General features: G+C 39.6%; 1 protein-coding gene across 1 annotated transcript in view; it reads left to right on the top strand.

The window, feature by feature from the left end:
• The window catches only part of PIK3C2A (phosphatidylinositol-4-phosphate 3-kinase catalytic subunit type 2 alpha), a 553726-nt gene extending 537465 nt beyond the window's left edge, over positions 1–16261 (top strand). Inside the window, exon 17 of the mRNA XM_086954142.1 lies at positions 11819–16261. Coding sequence (XP_086810268.1) covers positions 11819–12001 — 183 coding nt within the window. The 3' untranslated portion in view covers positions 12002–16261. The remainder of the gene's footprint in view (positions 1–11818) is intronic.
• The last annotated feature ends 1129 nt before the right edge of the window (positions 16262–17390 follow it).

The following is a 17390-nucleotide window of genomic DNA, read 5'->3' as shown; positions in this document are numbered from 1 at the left end:
TGCCAAATGTTTCTCTATGAAAAGAACTGTTTCGCAAGCCCTGATTTTGCGACATCGCAGCTTACAGAGCAAAGCATGCTTTTGATTATGCAGGCTTGAATATAAAAATCTTTTAGATACCAAGAAATTGGCATTCCGAAATGCTCTGTGGGTGGAGATAAGAGAGTGCTTCTCCGTGAAAAACACAAAGATTCTGGGAGATTGTTTCTTGTATAGAGAAGGGGGGTTCAAACATGCTAGACTGTCACATTGGCCCAGATTTGTGGGTCAAGCACTTTAGTTCCTTGTATAAAGCCTATTACTCTGTCACCCCTGCTCCCAACTCATATAGTGAGAGGAAATAAGGGAAATCCCGTATTCAAATATTCTAGTGTCCGAAGTGGAGCGGGCCATAAAAAGAATGAAAAACATAAGGCACCAGGCACAGATCTAGTGCCTGCGATATCTACCATGAGGACCCTGAAATAAGGGTTAGAATGCTCACAAAAGTATTTGATTTCACTCTAGCAATTAACCAGGTTCGACCATCATGGCGCTCAGCTGTTCTAGTGCCAATATTCAAGAAAGGTGATTGTGGTAGTCCCTCTAATTATTGCCCAATTTCTCTTTTAGATGGGGCACAGAAAATATTTGGAAAAGTCCGAAATAGATTACAAGCCTGGGTAGACAGTCGGAATATATTAATAGAGGCTCAGGCCGGGTTTAGACTGTTGACCAAGCAATACTCCTCTAAATGATCTTCTATTACTTAAACAATCAAAAGGAAATCTCCATTATATTTAACCTTCATTGATCTTAAGGCAGTTTTTGATCTTGTAGATCGAGAGAAACTGTGGAGATCTTTAGTAGAGCTTGGGGCTGACACCACATTACTATATGCAGTAATGGCACTCCACAAGAACAACACAGCTAGGGTCAGATATGGACCCTGGTGAGTACACTGCTAGATAAGGGAGTTCGCCAGGGTTGTATGTTAGCCCCTTTTCTCTTTAGTCTATACCTAAAATATATCATGGAATACCTGCTTAAAGATCAGGTCAACGCCCCATTATAGCAGGGAAAAACATCCCGATGTTGCTATTTAAGAATGAAGCAGTTTTATTGGCACAGACAGAATATGCAATACACAATTTACTATTGAGGTTTGTAGATTATTCCCAAACAAAGTCTTTGATTATTAACTGCAGCAAGGCATAGTATTGAGACTGTCCCCAGTCTCAAGCTGAAGATGAGGATATATGGCCAGCCTATAGAGTCTGTTGAGCAGTTCGATTATCTGGGGCTATGGTATACTGAGGACCTGAAATTGAACTTTCATATACACAAGGCAACTACAATCCAAAGTCAGACGTCCAAGGCAGTTTTCAAATTTAAGCATAAGGCAAGTGCCAAAAGCATTAGCACCATTCTGCAAATGTATAGACAGAAGTCAGTAGCAGTAAACTTTACAGGGCCAAGCTCTAGGGGTATGGGAATTTAAACACCGTACAAGTGGCTGAAAATAATTTTCTCAGACTTTTACTAAAACTGGGCCCAAGCACCCCTCTGTTAGCACTTTACACAGAGTTTAGACGCACACCCTTAGCAGAAACAGCAGCTCTAAAACCAGTAATATACTGGATTGGAGCTGTGCTGAACTCTAAGCAGCAGTCAATGTAAAATCTTTGGCAGAGACCAATTATGCCAGTGCCCCCTGAAGAAATACTTGGTTGTCTCACGTAAAGTGAATATTAGTTGAATTGCAGTTTGGGTCACTCCGGACCAACATGAGTAGCATAAGGCGGGACTCTTTAAAAATTGTCAAAGAGCACTATTTTGGGATTAGGCAGGAAAAGCTTTCTCTGATTATACCTGGGAGTCTATTGGGGCACTATTTTAGCAATAATTATTGTTCGTCGACATGTTATTTATGGAATCGATTTACCCTGAACAAAAACACACACTGAATATCAAATCTAGGTTGGGTAACTTGCTGATAAGAGAATACTTAGTTAAATGTTCGAAGCATGCCACAAGTGAAGAATATTTTGACTATAATTCTTTTGTGGGGAACAATCTGTTGCACTTTTTGCTGTTTTGACTAAACACGTCTTGCCACGTAAAAGGTGACTTGTGTCCCTATTAGAAAAAAGATTAAGCACGATGGAGCAGTATTACTATTTTGTTTAGAACAGACGATGAATGTATTTTTAACTCGATCGCCTACTATTTAGGGAGCTTGGCTATGTATGAGGGGCCTGGTAACCCCCGAATTAATCCGATGATGGATATCATAGTGCTTACTCTCTTCTTAAAAAATGTGTATACCTGTACTCGAGGAGGATCTTGATTAGTAGTTGCTGCATTAATGTACAGTATTTTTTGCATCCTGTAACCCAACATGATTGGTAGGAGATTGTTGTTTTATGGGGGGGGTTTATGTAACTTGGTGTGTGTTGATATACAACTGTAAGGCTGTATGATGTGGATAATATGGTGGTTATGATCTTTGCAGCTTTCTTTTACCATAAACACACTTGCACTTTATGGGGAAGCTAACTTGTAGTTGCAAGTCTTATGGGCAATAATGCTTTTATTGCTTTGTATTTCTGTAGACTAATATGACTATTAAGATACTGATTTGTGTATTTATTGATTTTTTTTTTTATTATTGTATGCCAAAAAGCTAACACACTGACCAATAAACTGAGCTTTGCACAGCCACACCCAGGGTGCCCATGGTATCCTGGTAAGCCCTGGAGGCAAACCTTGGTCTGAGTGGAATGTATATGTCCCAATAAAGACTTGCAGATATTTTATAACTGGTTGAGCCTCAGACGATTGCTGTGGCCTCATCCATAGAAATCTAGAACATGAATTCTATGCTAATAGAATGAATTAAAAGGAACCATCTAAATTTAGAGGTCCGCACTGGTCGAAATAGACACAAGCCAATGGTTTGTTTGAGACTAAGATACCGGTCTACGGTGGGCGAGCTGCAGCGGAAGCTTTTATTTGTTGACAAATGTCTCAACACCCCGTCCATCATCCCCTTTGGTTTTGCTTTGTTCGTCCTAAATTGGCAGGGTATGTCCAGACGTGGGTCCCTTGCTCACTTTACCAATGGATTGAAGCTAGCCTGGCTGATGACTGCTGATTAGCCAGAAACCGGTCCCAGGATGCTTGTTTCCGGTCCAGGGAAGACATGGCAGTTCGGGCTGGACTGTTCCCATGAGGCACAGGGTCAGACTGATTTGCATATGGCCATTTCTGAACTGGGGTGGCGGAGTGAGCTAAAGAAGGATGATGGATTCAACCCAGATCAGTTGACTGGGGGTGAGTGGCTTGCAATGTTCAACACTCCGTCCATCATCCCCTTTGGTTTTGAAATGTCTCAACAAGGGCATATTGTTTTGTCTGTTTGTAGAGACCATGCCCCAATAGCGTTGCTGTAGCACTGAAACTATAGTGGCTACACCTGCTTGGGCAGAAGCCAACCCTTCATCAGTAGTTATGATTCTAGGCTGTTGTCTGAAGTTGGTATCGCTTGATTCCCCATTCCAGTAATCTGAGAAAAAGGTATGTTTTGGCCACTCAGTATGTAGGAGTATTTTTCTGGAAATATTTGGTAATGGAGCGCCGTAGATGAAGCATTGACCGCTACCTTGCCCTTTCCAGCCACTCTCGAATGAGAATGAGTAATTGCAACTACTTCAGCAGTCTAAACCGCTAATTTTGTTGCTTCATGAGCCAGTGAATTGCCTGCAACAGGTATATGAACATGTTGGTGACAGTTATATGAGCCTGTGGCAAATATTTATCCTCAATAGCATTCCCTTTTGATTCTCTGAATCCATTTAAGTGCCAATAATGAAAGTGCTCATTAAAAGACTGGACATAAATAATATGAGTCACACGCTATAAATGTGGGGAATTCAGGATCGGTATTTTTTAGTACCAGAATTAAAGCTTTCATTTCAGTCAGCTGGGCAGTACAGTCCATTAGAGATTGTGTGAAGGTTTTTTGAAGGTGGAATTCGCCATTCCTCATCACTCCACGTACTAGTGCGCAAGTGGCGGAGTACTGCAGTTTTGTTCCAACAGAGTGCTGTGCTGAACCATCAGTATAGAGTCTATGATGTCCTTGGTCAAGAGGCAAAACGTTGCTGGGCACCGGGTGTTCTTAATCATATTGGAGGAATTCTTGTGTTTTTAGTATGGGGTCAAAGACCTAGTCTACATCAGTAGCTGTTAAGGAGGTGGCACACTGTATCCACCTAGGATGTAAGTCTTTCGAGTTAGGAACACTGGCCTTTGTGACAGCATCTAACCCTGGAATGGGAGTAAGCACAATTATATGTTTTTCCTGAGCCAATGATCTTTCCTTTACAACAGCTCTCTGAACTGCAGTCGGTATTTTTTCTGTAGGTGCAAAACGCATTTCAGCATTTGAATATAAATTTGCAATGTGATTTATGTACAATCTATACAGTATCACCTTCATTGAAAGCGAATTGTAGCCAGTGGCTCCCGCAATTATACGGATCCCCAAATTTGTGGTGTTAACACGTGTAGGCAAGTATCAGAAAGCAAGCATTTCTGTTGGCAGTGCTCTCAAAATCTGTGTTTTTTCTGGTGTCCAATGTGTGCTTGAGAACGCTAGACGGATTAATTCATAAAACTGATTCACCCGTTGTGCATAGTCTGACATGTACCAAAGTTGAGAAAGGCCAAAAGTGATTGTAGCTTTTTTATTGTGTTTGGTGGTTTTCTCTAAGAAATGTGGTGCTAAGCTTTTGCCTTCATTTGCTATATCGTATCCCAAAAATAGGACACTAAGCTAGACAATTTTTGTTTTTGGGAAATTTAATTTATAACTGTGTTGAGCAAATCCCACAACAATGCGATCTACTCTGGCTGGATGTGTGTTTAAGTCACCATCCATAAGGTATATTCCTGAGGGAGTTGACAAAATCATGTTTGAAACCTTAATGCGGTTAAATCCCTGTTTTCAGGCGCTATGTTCTGGCAGGAATAACCATTTGAAATGTCTAATGTTGGTTTTTGCCCACTATGTTAATTCGTGCTGCATTGTGTGAATTTTGTGCTGCAAGTGTGCATGTGTGACTGTTAAAATGTCTCTAGTCTAAGACTAAGTGTTATGAATGATCTGGTTTCGTACTGGAAATGAAGGATTGTTCATTGGTGAGATTAAAGGCTCGATAATGGCTTGATATTCACTATTTAGTCAGCAAAATGTAAATCACATCAATGGGTGTAGATTAACCCATTCAACACCAATCTGAAAATATTAACAGTAATCAAAATATAAGGATCCAAGGCATTTGGCAGTGTTGATAATCTTTATTCCAAAATTATTTCATTAAAACACGACTTGCCGACACGTGTTTCGTCTTTCAAAGAGACTTTTTCAAGGCAATAATGGATGTATACTATCCTGGAATCAGACACTGTAGGAGTTACAACTGTAGGGTAACATTCACAGACAGCCACCATGTAGGCATAATCTTCAACCGTGGTCAATAATGAGTCATGCAGTGTTACTTAGGGAAGGAACATAGAACACTCCTACACATGCTGAAGCGTTCTTGTTACAAATTCAGAGATGGTGACGTCACCAATAACACAAAATTGGATCGCTAGCTTAGTCTGTGATTAAGTAACCATCCAACCGATAGCACTCCTGTATTCCTGTCACAACTGGCGAAATAACTAATAACACAAGATAAATCAATAATTAGATAACAGTCCGTCCGGTCCAAGTAAAGCACTTCTATTATAACTGGTGAATCAACCAATGTCACAACCGGTATACTATGTATTAGTGTTGTCCTCTCCTACGTGATGTACAAGATAGTGTCAAACTAGCAGCAATTTGAATGGGAGGTCAAAACCATAATAAATCCCGACCTTATTGCGATGGCGCCCGCAATCATAACATGTCCGATTTCAGAAACCTTTTCTCATTCAAATATGTATTTCCACTTGTAAAGGCATTAGTTGCTCTCTCCACCAGAAACTGTTGAAGTGTCTGGCAAACTATTGTGACCACTGTTAGCAGTATCAGTGCCCACTCCTAATTCCGATGCAGCGTCCTCAATATGTGTGGCATATTTAACGGAAATTCCTGCCACTTTCTACTTTCTGAGTTGAGACTTTTGGTGTGGAAGTTTCTCTTCCTTTTTTATGATGGCGGAGAAGCATTAGGAGTCCTTTCTCAGCTTCACATACTCTTCTGATCAGCGCTCTGATCGTACTCCTTGCTCCAAACGTTTGTCGGGTGTATCCTGAAAGGAACGAGAAGGAAGAGTATCGGTATACTGATACCTATCAGTTGAAGTGTTTCACGGTTGCGCAGATCATAGCGTTTTTCAGTGGGTTCCAGTTGGGGATACCCTAGTTTTTTCTTTATTTTTTTGTTTATCCCAGTGTTTTTGGAAGACTCAGGTGCCTTTTTAGAGTTATCTTGTTCAGAATTACCATTAAGTTTTTTTTTTTTTGGTCTAGCTCCCAAATTATCCCGAACTATAAATAGAAATGTATTGGTTTCAACAATAATGTTTGGTAGTTTGTGCTCCAGATCCGCAAAAGGAACTTGCATGAGGTGTTGCAGTACTGCCAAAGCTGCTGTTTTCCCTTTTATGTTAATTAAAATGATTGTGGCTACTGTGGCATAGATTCATCCCCAAACCCAGGGCAGGGGCAGCCCCATATTCATTTTGAATCTCTTTCAGCACTTCAGACAAAACAACTATAGATGATGTACCATGTGTTATGGTATGTATTACAGAAACAACTGTGCCCCAAGTGACACATTCTTCTACCGGCAGAACCATCCCTAGTTGTAGGCACAGTGTTAGAATTCTATACTTATCTTGGGGTACCGTATAGGAAAATATTGCTTCAAGCTGGTTTGTTCTTTGTGCAGTCCAGAACGTAATTTCCTTCTTTTTGGTGGGTACTTTTCCCATAATCGCGTTAATGGTAATTAAACTAATCGCTGGCACAACTATATGTGATTGCACATCTTGAACCGCCCTTACTGGAGTTGCTGTTATTGTTCACATAACAAGCAATGTTAAATTTCTGTACATTCTAACTGTGTAAAGAGCACGGAGCTTTACTAAAGTGAGTGGTGTTAATGTTGGATACGGTGTATAGCTAACTAGGACTGGCCAGGTCGCTCCATCATTACTGGGGGGACCCATTCTTACATTGTCTAGCACATGTGGTAGGGCGGTTTGGAATCAATTTTTATGTTCCTGAAATGTCAATGGTATTTCTGAATCTTCGTAGGCTCAGTATTGGCCAGATGTTGCAGCTGCTGTGTATGTATGAAATATTTGTGTGTTGTCTTCGACTGCAGAAAAAGTGACCCATGAATAGAATTCCTCTGTTTTGTACGCTTTGTGGGCCTCTACCACTGAGGTATTAGCTCTCCTATAAGAGGAAGCCCTTAGTGTTGTAAAATCTGTGTTACTGCATATCTGCAATTGAGTAGAATAACCATTGATGGTTGTGCTATATTTTAATGAATGTAGTTCAAAGGGGAAACCAGTAGTGGGATGATCTTTTTAAAAGTTCAAGCTTGAAAAGCCTACAGGCAAAAACAGGGGTACCATTTTAGCTGAAAATTAGTAATCCCTAATGCAACGGATGTCTCCATATAAGGTGACTAGGGTCTTTGAGCCCACATAAGAAGTACTCAGGAAACCAGTTAAAAGGTACTTGACCTAGAACGTTGGTGGTGCCATTCCGTGCTGTTTCTACAAATCAAGTAGGTATATGTATCTGGACAAGATAAACATCCGAATATGGGGACTCAGTTCACTCATATTATCAGAGTGTGTTGGCCCAATTCCTAGCTTGCTCACAGTGCCCCATCTGGACCCCCAATCTTACAGGGTACTGGATAGGTCTGCCACCTCAGAACATGACCACTCTGATTTCCGAAGGAAATTGTGGAAACAAATTAACCCTTCAGTTATTACTTTGGCATGTCCAAAGGAAGTCACAAGAAATATACGAATCGGCATTTCAAACATTGAAGCAATTGTATTCTTGTGTAAAACATATGAGCTGCAATTATTAACAAAAGGAAACAAAGCATTGTAACTAGCATTACAAGATTAATGAAAAAGATGAACAGCACATTATGATGTTACAGTGATTATATGAATATATGAGATAAGTATCATACTCCTACTCCTACTTAATACTACCTACTCTTTTGAGAGCATAGTCTGAGTACTCTATGCCAAATCTCTTGGGACAGAGGCCTTTGTGCACAGGCCCTGTTGAACCTTACAACACTAACAGAGCACCTCAAACGGCATTTCACAAAGGTTGTACATAGTTGCCAGGATGCCTCCAGGAATGTATTATAGGACTAAACCACTCTGATTCAATAGCCAAGATCATGGGGTCCTCTTGTTCTGCGCAAACATGCATGGCTGCAATGGACTGCTTTATTTGTGGATGTCCATACCACACTAATGGACACGCTCTTAAAAGGGGAGAGTCCCTTTGGAGACAAGACAGATGCAGACCAGTCGTTGGGTGTTCAGTCTCCTGCAAAAGACTTCAAACAGTTTCAGATGTTTTGGGCCTTCTCTAAAGGGTTCACTTTGAGCAGTTCCAAGACTCCCACCCCTTTCAACAGCAGCAAAGCCTATTGAAGATATAGTATGAAGGCAGAGGCAAAAGAAGAGGACATCAGACCCACAACCCTCGTCCTCCTCTTCCTTTCCCTCTTCAGCACCACCCAAAAAGCTGCGTTTGCTTCCCCTTGAAGTACAGTCCAATGAAGAATGAGCATCCTCCTTCCTGTTGGGCTAGAAGGCCATCTCATCAGCTCAGTGGATCCTTCATATTGTAAAAAGAGGGTATGGCCTACCCTCCCTACATCCCATCCCAATCAGTCAGAGAACCACCTACAAATACTACTGTAGAAGGTGACATCCTTGTTGCAGAAATGACTGGTGGAAACTGGGCAGGGGTGCCTTTTTCTGTACTTCATGGGTCCCAATATAGATGGCGTTTTTCCCCATTCCTAAAATTCAGGATCTTGACATTTTACCTGCTCCAGGATATATTGAAGATGCTTCCCTGGCTCTGGTTCTTCTCGCTCTATTGAAGACTGGATGGTATGTCTCAACTTGCAGGCCAAGTATTTCCACTTATAGATACTGCAGGTGCACAGGAAATTTGTGGTAGGGCCCACAGGCTACCAGTTTGTGTTCCTACCTTTCAGATTGACATAAACACCTCAAATCTTCACAGAGGTAATGGCAGGGTTTGCAACATATTTCAGTGTGTAGTGGCATCTGTGTATTCCTGTACCTAAATGACCGGCTACTCAAAGCCGGCTTGTCACTGATGGTGTCACATTCCTTGCAGACAACAACATCCCTGCCGTTTGATTTGGATTTTTCCATCAACCTGCCCAATTCTCACCTAGAGCCTTCTCAGCACCTCTTGTTCATAGGAGCAGTACTAGATTTGACATTACTTTGAGCTTTCCATCCTCAACAGAGGATGCTAGACATTTGGGATGTGGTTCTGATGTTTCAGGAGTAAACTCTCATTCCAGTCTTGACAGATCACAGCCTGCTGGGTCTGCTAGCTTCTTTCATCCTTCTAGTGATGCATTCAGTCGTGCCTCCACAGGCATGGTTCCAACATTAAGGGGATCTTTCAAGCACAATTTGGTGTCCTAAGACCCTTCATCCTCATTGTAGGCTGCTATTCACATTAGCCTTGCAAAATGAGCGAATCACCCGGTTGAGGCTCTCCTACTGGATAACCTTGATTCGTCACTTCACATTTGAGTGTGCTGTTTTCTCTTAAAACGCCTTGGATTACAGAAATCTTTTTTTATTGTTTGGCTGTCCTCTTTGGATGCATATCTAAATGCTGTAGTACTCCACTTCACATAGAGGATCTCCAGAGAGTATAGGCCTTTACCATGCCCCAGTTTGTGTAACCCCAAGCTGTATGAATAAGCAGTCACTCAACTGTACTCTTTTGTAGAGGTCCTAATGCCCAGAACTACTTAAGGTCTCCACGGGCACCAGCTGTTTCCCCATCAGTCACTGTCTGCATGGAAGAGGAGAAGCAAGCTTCTCTGGTTAACCATTCGCCAACCTTCACTGCACACCCCCCAACCCAACTCCCTTCTTTGGGTCTGGCCAGCTTTATAGACTTCAGGACATCAGTCTTCCAGAGCTCCACCTGACTAGAGTTCTCACCTTCGAGTCTATGAACGTGTACAAGTGGCATCTTAAAACTCTGGATGGGACTGGGCAGTAGTACCATCTTAAGACGTTTTGGGGCCTCAGGCGAGATATATTTTGAGGGCCCTGTTCGTAACCACTTTGAATTTTATTACTGATTTTGTGATGATTCAAGCTTGCATGACACCAAACAGTATTGACTTATGCCTTAACTTTCACATAAAACAGCTGAAATATGTCTTGTATGGGGCCCAAAATCCTTAAAATGGGTAGAGAGAGATGGAGTCTGAGCCAGAGACAGGAAGAGAGAAGTTATTTTTAGATAAATCATTAAAAGTGAGTGAGAAAATGAGAAAGATTGCTTTACCAGGGGTACCTTCGGAGTTGGGAGCCCTGGCCAATTGTACACGTTGCCCATGTCTGAAAACGTCTCTGGGACAGGAGTTCACCTCTCCTCTCAATTTCTGTAGTCACGCAAGCCAATTGCAAGTTCCACAATCTTGATGCTGAAGTACAACAGATACAGGCAACCGTACTCGACCTTCAGACTTATTTGGGGCCCGCAGTATGGAGTTGCAGCAGAGCTCCGAGGGCTAATGTTTGCTTGAAAACTAAGCTAGCTCTGACTACCAACTTTAAATGTAAAAAAACACAAAAACGAGAATTAATAAAAAATATTTGCCAATAATTCAGTGTTTTGTTTTTTACCTTATTTATTTATGTATATATATATATATATATATATGTGTGTGAAAATAATGTTCCTGTTTCGCCACTGCTCGGCGAAAACACGACCAGGGGCAGACCTCTCAAACGACTCCAATTTAGTAGGCTTGTAGTGGTTCACGAAGAAAGTACAAATCCACAAATGGATGGCAGAGTTCAAGATTTTATTCAATCAAATTGTAGGACCAGTGTCCACCAACGACTCGTTTCACTCCTCCAGGGAGCTTGATCACATATATATATATAAAAAAAATGTAATGCATTGGACGAAATGAAACAGGCAACAAACCTGAAGTAACTGTCAGACTACCTTGTATGATCTCATTATACACACTACTTCTTGGATTTTGTTCATTTCAAAGCTGTAGTATGACCTCTGTACATTATTTCTGTTGTAGATGGTAAAAAAGGTACTTTCAAATTCATACATTTGTAAGAAAGAGTTTAAAATTGCTTAACCCCTTGCGTGCGGGGCGTATTTTCCGCCTGTGCTGACTCCGCCTTGCGCGGGCGGAGTCATGACGGAATGGTTCCGTCATCAGCACAGCTCAACCGATGCTGATGACGGAACCGTTCTGTCATCAGCACGCAAGGGGTTAAAGAATTAAAGGTAGAGGCACTTGCAGCACCAGAAATACCTGGGTCATAGTAAACATCATTGCTCTATTCTATCCTCCACCGACTAAGCTTTACTTTGCTAGATACGTGTGATTTTGATTTGTGGTACTATTTTTGAGGGCAAGCATGCATGAAATTAATGAACGGTGTAGCCAAATATGATGCTTACTGAACAATGTGATGACTGTAAGTGACCATTAAAATGAATGTGTTCATTGTTGTCCCCTTTGTTTTAACAGCTTGTGTACAGTGGATACAGTAAAGAAACACTGAAACAGAGAGAGCTGCAACTGAGCGTTCTCAGTGCTGAGTCGCTAAGAGAAAACTTTTTCCTTGGGGGAATAACATTATCTTTAAAAGATTTCAACTTGAACATAGAAACTGTTAACTGGTACAAGCTGACTGCTGTACCCTATCTGTAAGATAATTTACATCTTAAATGGAAGGCAGAAGAATGAAAGAACTGATTTTATTATGGAAAGTAGAAAACGTTCTAAATTAAAATTCCTGCACATTTCAATAACAATGCAGAATATCAGGTTAACCAACCAACAGAAACTGCAGAAGACGAAGTTTATGGCAGCATTGTCTTCTCTGTTTTTCTGCATTCCGAGCCGTCATTCAGAATCTTGGTGTCGAATGGAATTGATTGATAAAAAGCACTTGTTGTGGAAGTTGAAAACTTTCCACAGACTTTTCAAAGTAGCCACTTCTTTGTACAGTTGTACTGTAAGAGTTGAACAAGCAAATATTTGTCTTCCATTACTTCATGGCTATACAGCTTACCAGCATCGGCTGTTAGTTTTTCATACTGCTGCAGTTGAATGTGAACAACTGCTAAATGTAAAACTGACAGAGGAGCAGTTTGCCCACTGCTGTTGGATAATGGCACTTTCACCACTTGTTTGTGGATGGGAATATTGGTTTTGTAAACATTATCTGCAGTATCTAGTATTATCAAAAACAGCTAATGTCTTCATTTGTTCTTCTTTTGACCAATCTCTTTCTACCAGTAAACTTTGGATAGCAAACACTTTTTCATTCTATATGTCGTCTGATTAATAACACATTCTTAGTTCCTTTAACGTTTGGCTTTATTATTATGTAATGTAACACTATTGGTTAGGTAATTAGATTTACTTTGAGGACACAAATATAGTTTTTGAGAAGTATTGTAAATGTTTAGCCAACATTGATGGCTATCTGCTTTGGCTACTTCTTTTTTCAAGGTCCAAAAAAGTGCATGCCTTACCATTGTTAAGCTCTCCAATTTTTCCACAATGTAAATTGTGAATTTACAAAGCTGGGTAAGTAAAGCATCATCTTAGGTGCTAATTCCCTAAGTGGATAGAACTCTACATAGTAGAAGATTAATCTCGTAAATGAGGCACCTGTTAACCAGGTCCTACTTTGTTTCATCCATTTATTGTTGTTGCAAGACAAAGGGCACATGTCAGCATGCATACTTAAGAGTCTCAGGACAGAACTGATGTTTTGTTGCAGTACAATCTTCTGTCACAGAACTGTGAATAAGCTACTGTGCATTTTGTACCAGACTACTTTCTTTATATTTGTTAGTACAAGTACTCGCATTGCTGCCGAAGTTTTCTCTGTGAATAGCTCTCTTCGTCATTTAGCACATATTGGGTGGGTTAATTGATGTATTCTACAAACATCCACTTAATCTTTAAGCACAGTAAAGATTGAGGGTCACCATTGTTTGTTCTTCTTTAAAAAAATGGCCTCCGTTCATTTAACTCTCATTGGAGAGTAATATCGATCATCCAATTCCATTAAGTTTGTTTCATTTACATGTGGTTCATTAGTTGGTAAATTGCGTTATAAACATGGTTATCATTTTGCACAAATTATGTTTTAGCTGAAGAGCAATTTATAGACAAACTACACTTGAAAATCCTCTAGTGCCTGTGAAAATATATATGTGTCTTTATCATGGACATTCTTTAGATAATAGCCAAGAGTGTAGTTTTTAATGTTAGTACTGAGCTACAGCAATAGGGACAAAATTAGAGCAAAGCTAAACGCCATTAACAAATTACTTGTTTGCTCTACAAACCACATAATTCTTTATATAAATTGTTAATAGTACCCTAGTAAATAATTGTATCTAGTCCTGTTTTTTGTTTACTCTGTTATGTTAATTCTGAGTTCTTTGTCTCCTGAATTTCTGTTTTCCCTGCTTACTCGGATTATGAGACTTTTTTCCATTCCATCAGTGTCTTGTAATTTATTTCGACCTAAACACAAAAGTGCTTTGTAAAACCACCATTAGTTAGAATGTTGTTAACTTTATTTACTGTATTTTTACAGTCTGAAATATTACAGCACACATTATTAAAGCACACCACATTCAAATTAATAATTAAGAGACATTATTTGTGTAAGTAATTAAAAGTGTTCATTCCAGTCAGTGCCTTTTCCTTGCCACCTTTGTAGGACATAGTGGCAGTGTCACTGCATTTCACTCTTAAATGGGTATTTCTCATTTTTATATAAGAAATATTCAATCCTAAACCTTTTAAGAATGGGCTGGCTGAACACATACTATTCAGTGTGTTATAGGTAACTATGTCAAAATACAGGATGAATCTTAAACGGTGCAAAGGTTGGAGTTCCATTTAGCATGAAAAGTTAGAAAACCTTTTTTAATGAGATTCTTTAACGCTTTTCAATTAACAGATTCAAGAAAAGGGAATTGTGTAAAGAAATAGGCTTTCTGTCTAAGTGCAATGATGTATAGGGAGTCCAGCCAAAGACTGTATAAAAGAATGAAGGGAAATAGAAACAAGTGTAGGTAACTTCTTACCCCCCTCCTTCCATCCGCTAACTGGACATTTGAAGAAATATGTATTTATATCCCTTTAGACAGCAGTGATAATCTACTAGTCATGAGTTTTCTTGCATGTGTTTTGTGTACCACTAATCATGTATGTAACTAGTCACTTTTATTGGCAAATTTGCCCGTTAACAATTTACAGTTCTGCCTCCAGATGTGCAAAGCTATTTTCACCACGAACCACTAGATCACAAAATGATGTATTATCTGCAGAGGGAACAACTGCTTAAAAAATAGGTGTAGGTATTCTTTCCAACTAAACATTGGAGGCTCTTTGATTCTGAATGGAACGTGTACAGATATTTTCCATTTCTCCCACTGGTATTCAAAGAGATGTGTGCACACTGTACCAGATAAATACACAGCGACATTATATTTTTAAACAGAATTGGTCCAACACTGGCAATTATAAATAATAGCTGCCTTGATTCTTAACTGCCATGAACATGTTTATGAATTTGGGTTATATTATTTTAGTAGTATCATCTCTATATAAGTACTTTTTTTTAAGGTAGTCCTAATTGAGAAATATGGTCTACAAACATGAAACCTTTACATGTTATTTTTAAAGCTCCATTTTGAGTGGTAAGATCACTGCCCCAAACCCAATGCTCGGCTGTTTCCGCTAAGCCCATGCTTTTCTCCTATTAAAACCCCTGGTATTCCAGCTCCAATAACTCAGCTGCTTCATATTATTCTCCCAATTTTATAAAGGGAAAATAACGCATTCCAAATTTGCGTGGTCGAGTGGTTAATAGAGATTATATGTTGGGAAATGATGAGCCTATAAGGTGAGGCTTAAATGCCAGTATTTTGGGACACAATACAAGTAGTACTCATAGCCTGTCTAGAAAAAACTTTTCACACTCTTAAGTACAGATAAAATTCTAACTCTTACAACTAAAGTAAGTAAGTACACTTTACGCTACTTCTTTCACTGATGTTATTGAATATTGGAAAGCAATTAATGCATGTTAGTATACATTTAAAGAAGATACTCTTGCTTACTATGTATTCTACTATATATTTATTGTTTTCAATTTCCTGTATAGTATGGGCATAATTAGTGAATTAATCTCAATTAATTCTAATCAAGTACAAGTGAAATTGGAGGTGAAATGTTTAACTGCGCATATAGATTTGTTTCATTACACATTTGTCTTCTTACACCTTTTTATGTTCCCAAGTATAAATGTATCCACATTTTATGCAGTTTGCAATATGAATTAGAATGTGATCTGTACTTCTGTATCTTTGTAAAGTTAACGATTTTGCCCTTCTTCAACAGCAGATCCCTGTATCGATCACTGTCAGCACAGAACTTTGCACTGAATAATTTGTCACTGTGTTTTATAATATACAGGTATGGCTTGTAGAAGCTTTTTCAGTTAATAAGTTTGGGAACCCCACTTTTATTAAATTTGTATTTAGACTTTTGTTTAGAAGTTTAATTTGAGTATGTTGCCTTACGGTGTGTTTTATTCGTTCCTTCCGTATTTTCAAAACCAACAGTTTGGTCATGGTTTTTGCAATATACAGAGCAGAACATTGTTTTGGTACCTGTAATTTGGACACTCTTTCTTCTGTTGATAGTCTCCTACTGTGACTAAATATTGTAAATGTTAAAAGATAATGAAATACCTTAGGAGCAAATATTTTTGCTTTGCATTGTCTATAGCCATTGGCTTTTATGAACCAAATATTGTTGATTGTAACATTTGTATCTAATAAAGATGTATAATATTTCCATGAAACCCTGTATGTATGTAATGGGTACATTGATTTTATATATGTCCCAGAATTATAATAAAATTCTATTCTCACAGAAGAGTTGTTTTTTGTATTAAATGTAGTTAGCTGTCATCTTCCTGCATGTAATAATTTAGTGTTGTTGCCTGCACAAGTGGGCAGTAATGGCTGTTAATCACACTTCCTTGCCAGGTATGGGCCACACTTAGGGGAAGGTACATGAAATCTGCTGTTGATCTGAAAGTAATATCACCAAGGCTATTGACACGCTATAAAGGCCTGTCTCACAAGGTGCATTTCCTGTAAACTGTGACCAGCTCTAGGGGGGAACAGATTCTCCTTTTTACGATGCATCTGTAGGACATTTCTCCCCTGCGCTGGTTTAAAAAATAAACTGTTCTGTGGCAGTTGGCCCTGATTTCTGACTGAATAAAGAATTGGAGCTGGCACGCCATATCTGTAAAACTCCGTTGATGTGTGGGTGCAAGGACCTGTGGAATGTTGGGACACTGTGATCATACGCCTCTCTTAATGGGAGGGAACTGGCAACAATGGAATGATGCTTCAACCCGTCGAAAGCAGTAGTTATAGCCTGCGTAAGGAGCGGTCTACTTGGCTGTCCAACTCTGATAATTCCATACAGGGTGCTCACAGCTTCATTCTCATTATTTTTCAAAGTCCATAAGTGGAAGTAAATGGTCGGTCTGTGTTGCATCTAACCTTATTTGAGTGTGCTTTAGATAGACAGCTAAAGGTATAGCTTCGCACAAGCTGGTAATCTGCAATCCTTGCTAGGATGATGCAAGCTATGGATTTGTGAATGCAGTGGCAGCTAGTCCAGCTTCCCCAACAAAAACCACTGGTTCACATTAAGGTACAAGTTCTGAAACACTTTCAGGAAGTATGGGACAGACAGAGCTCTGATCAAAGCACTTTGGTGTTAATTGGTAACAAATACAGGGGACTCAAATATGCCTTGTTCGTGATTTTAACCTTCCTGCTCAGTCAGTGGTGGGGATGACAGCCTCCCAGGAGGTAAACAAGCCTAACTTTGAGATGGATAAGGAGCCAATGGCCCTTGGGAGTTATGACAGGAAACTGTGCAATTCCAGTGGTCTCTCTTTGAGGCAGGTGAATGCTGTTGCAATCAAGACCAACTATCGGTTTCACTTAAGGAACCTATTTTATAGGAATGACGCATTGTT

This window comes from Lissotriton vulgaris, chromosome 2_1 (genome assembly GCF_964263255.1).
Source record: "Lissotriton vulgaris chromosome 2_1, aLisVul1.2, whole genome shotgun sequence".
Classification (NCBI taxonomy): domain Eukaryota; kingdom Metazoa; phylum Chordata; class Amphibia; order Caudata; family Salamandridae; genus Lissotriton; species Lissotriton vulgaris.
The sequence above is the reverse complement of the archived record's forward strand: the minus strand, read 5'-3'. Positions and strand labels throughout refer to the sequence as shown.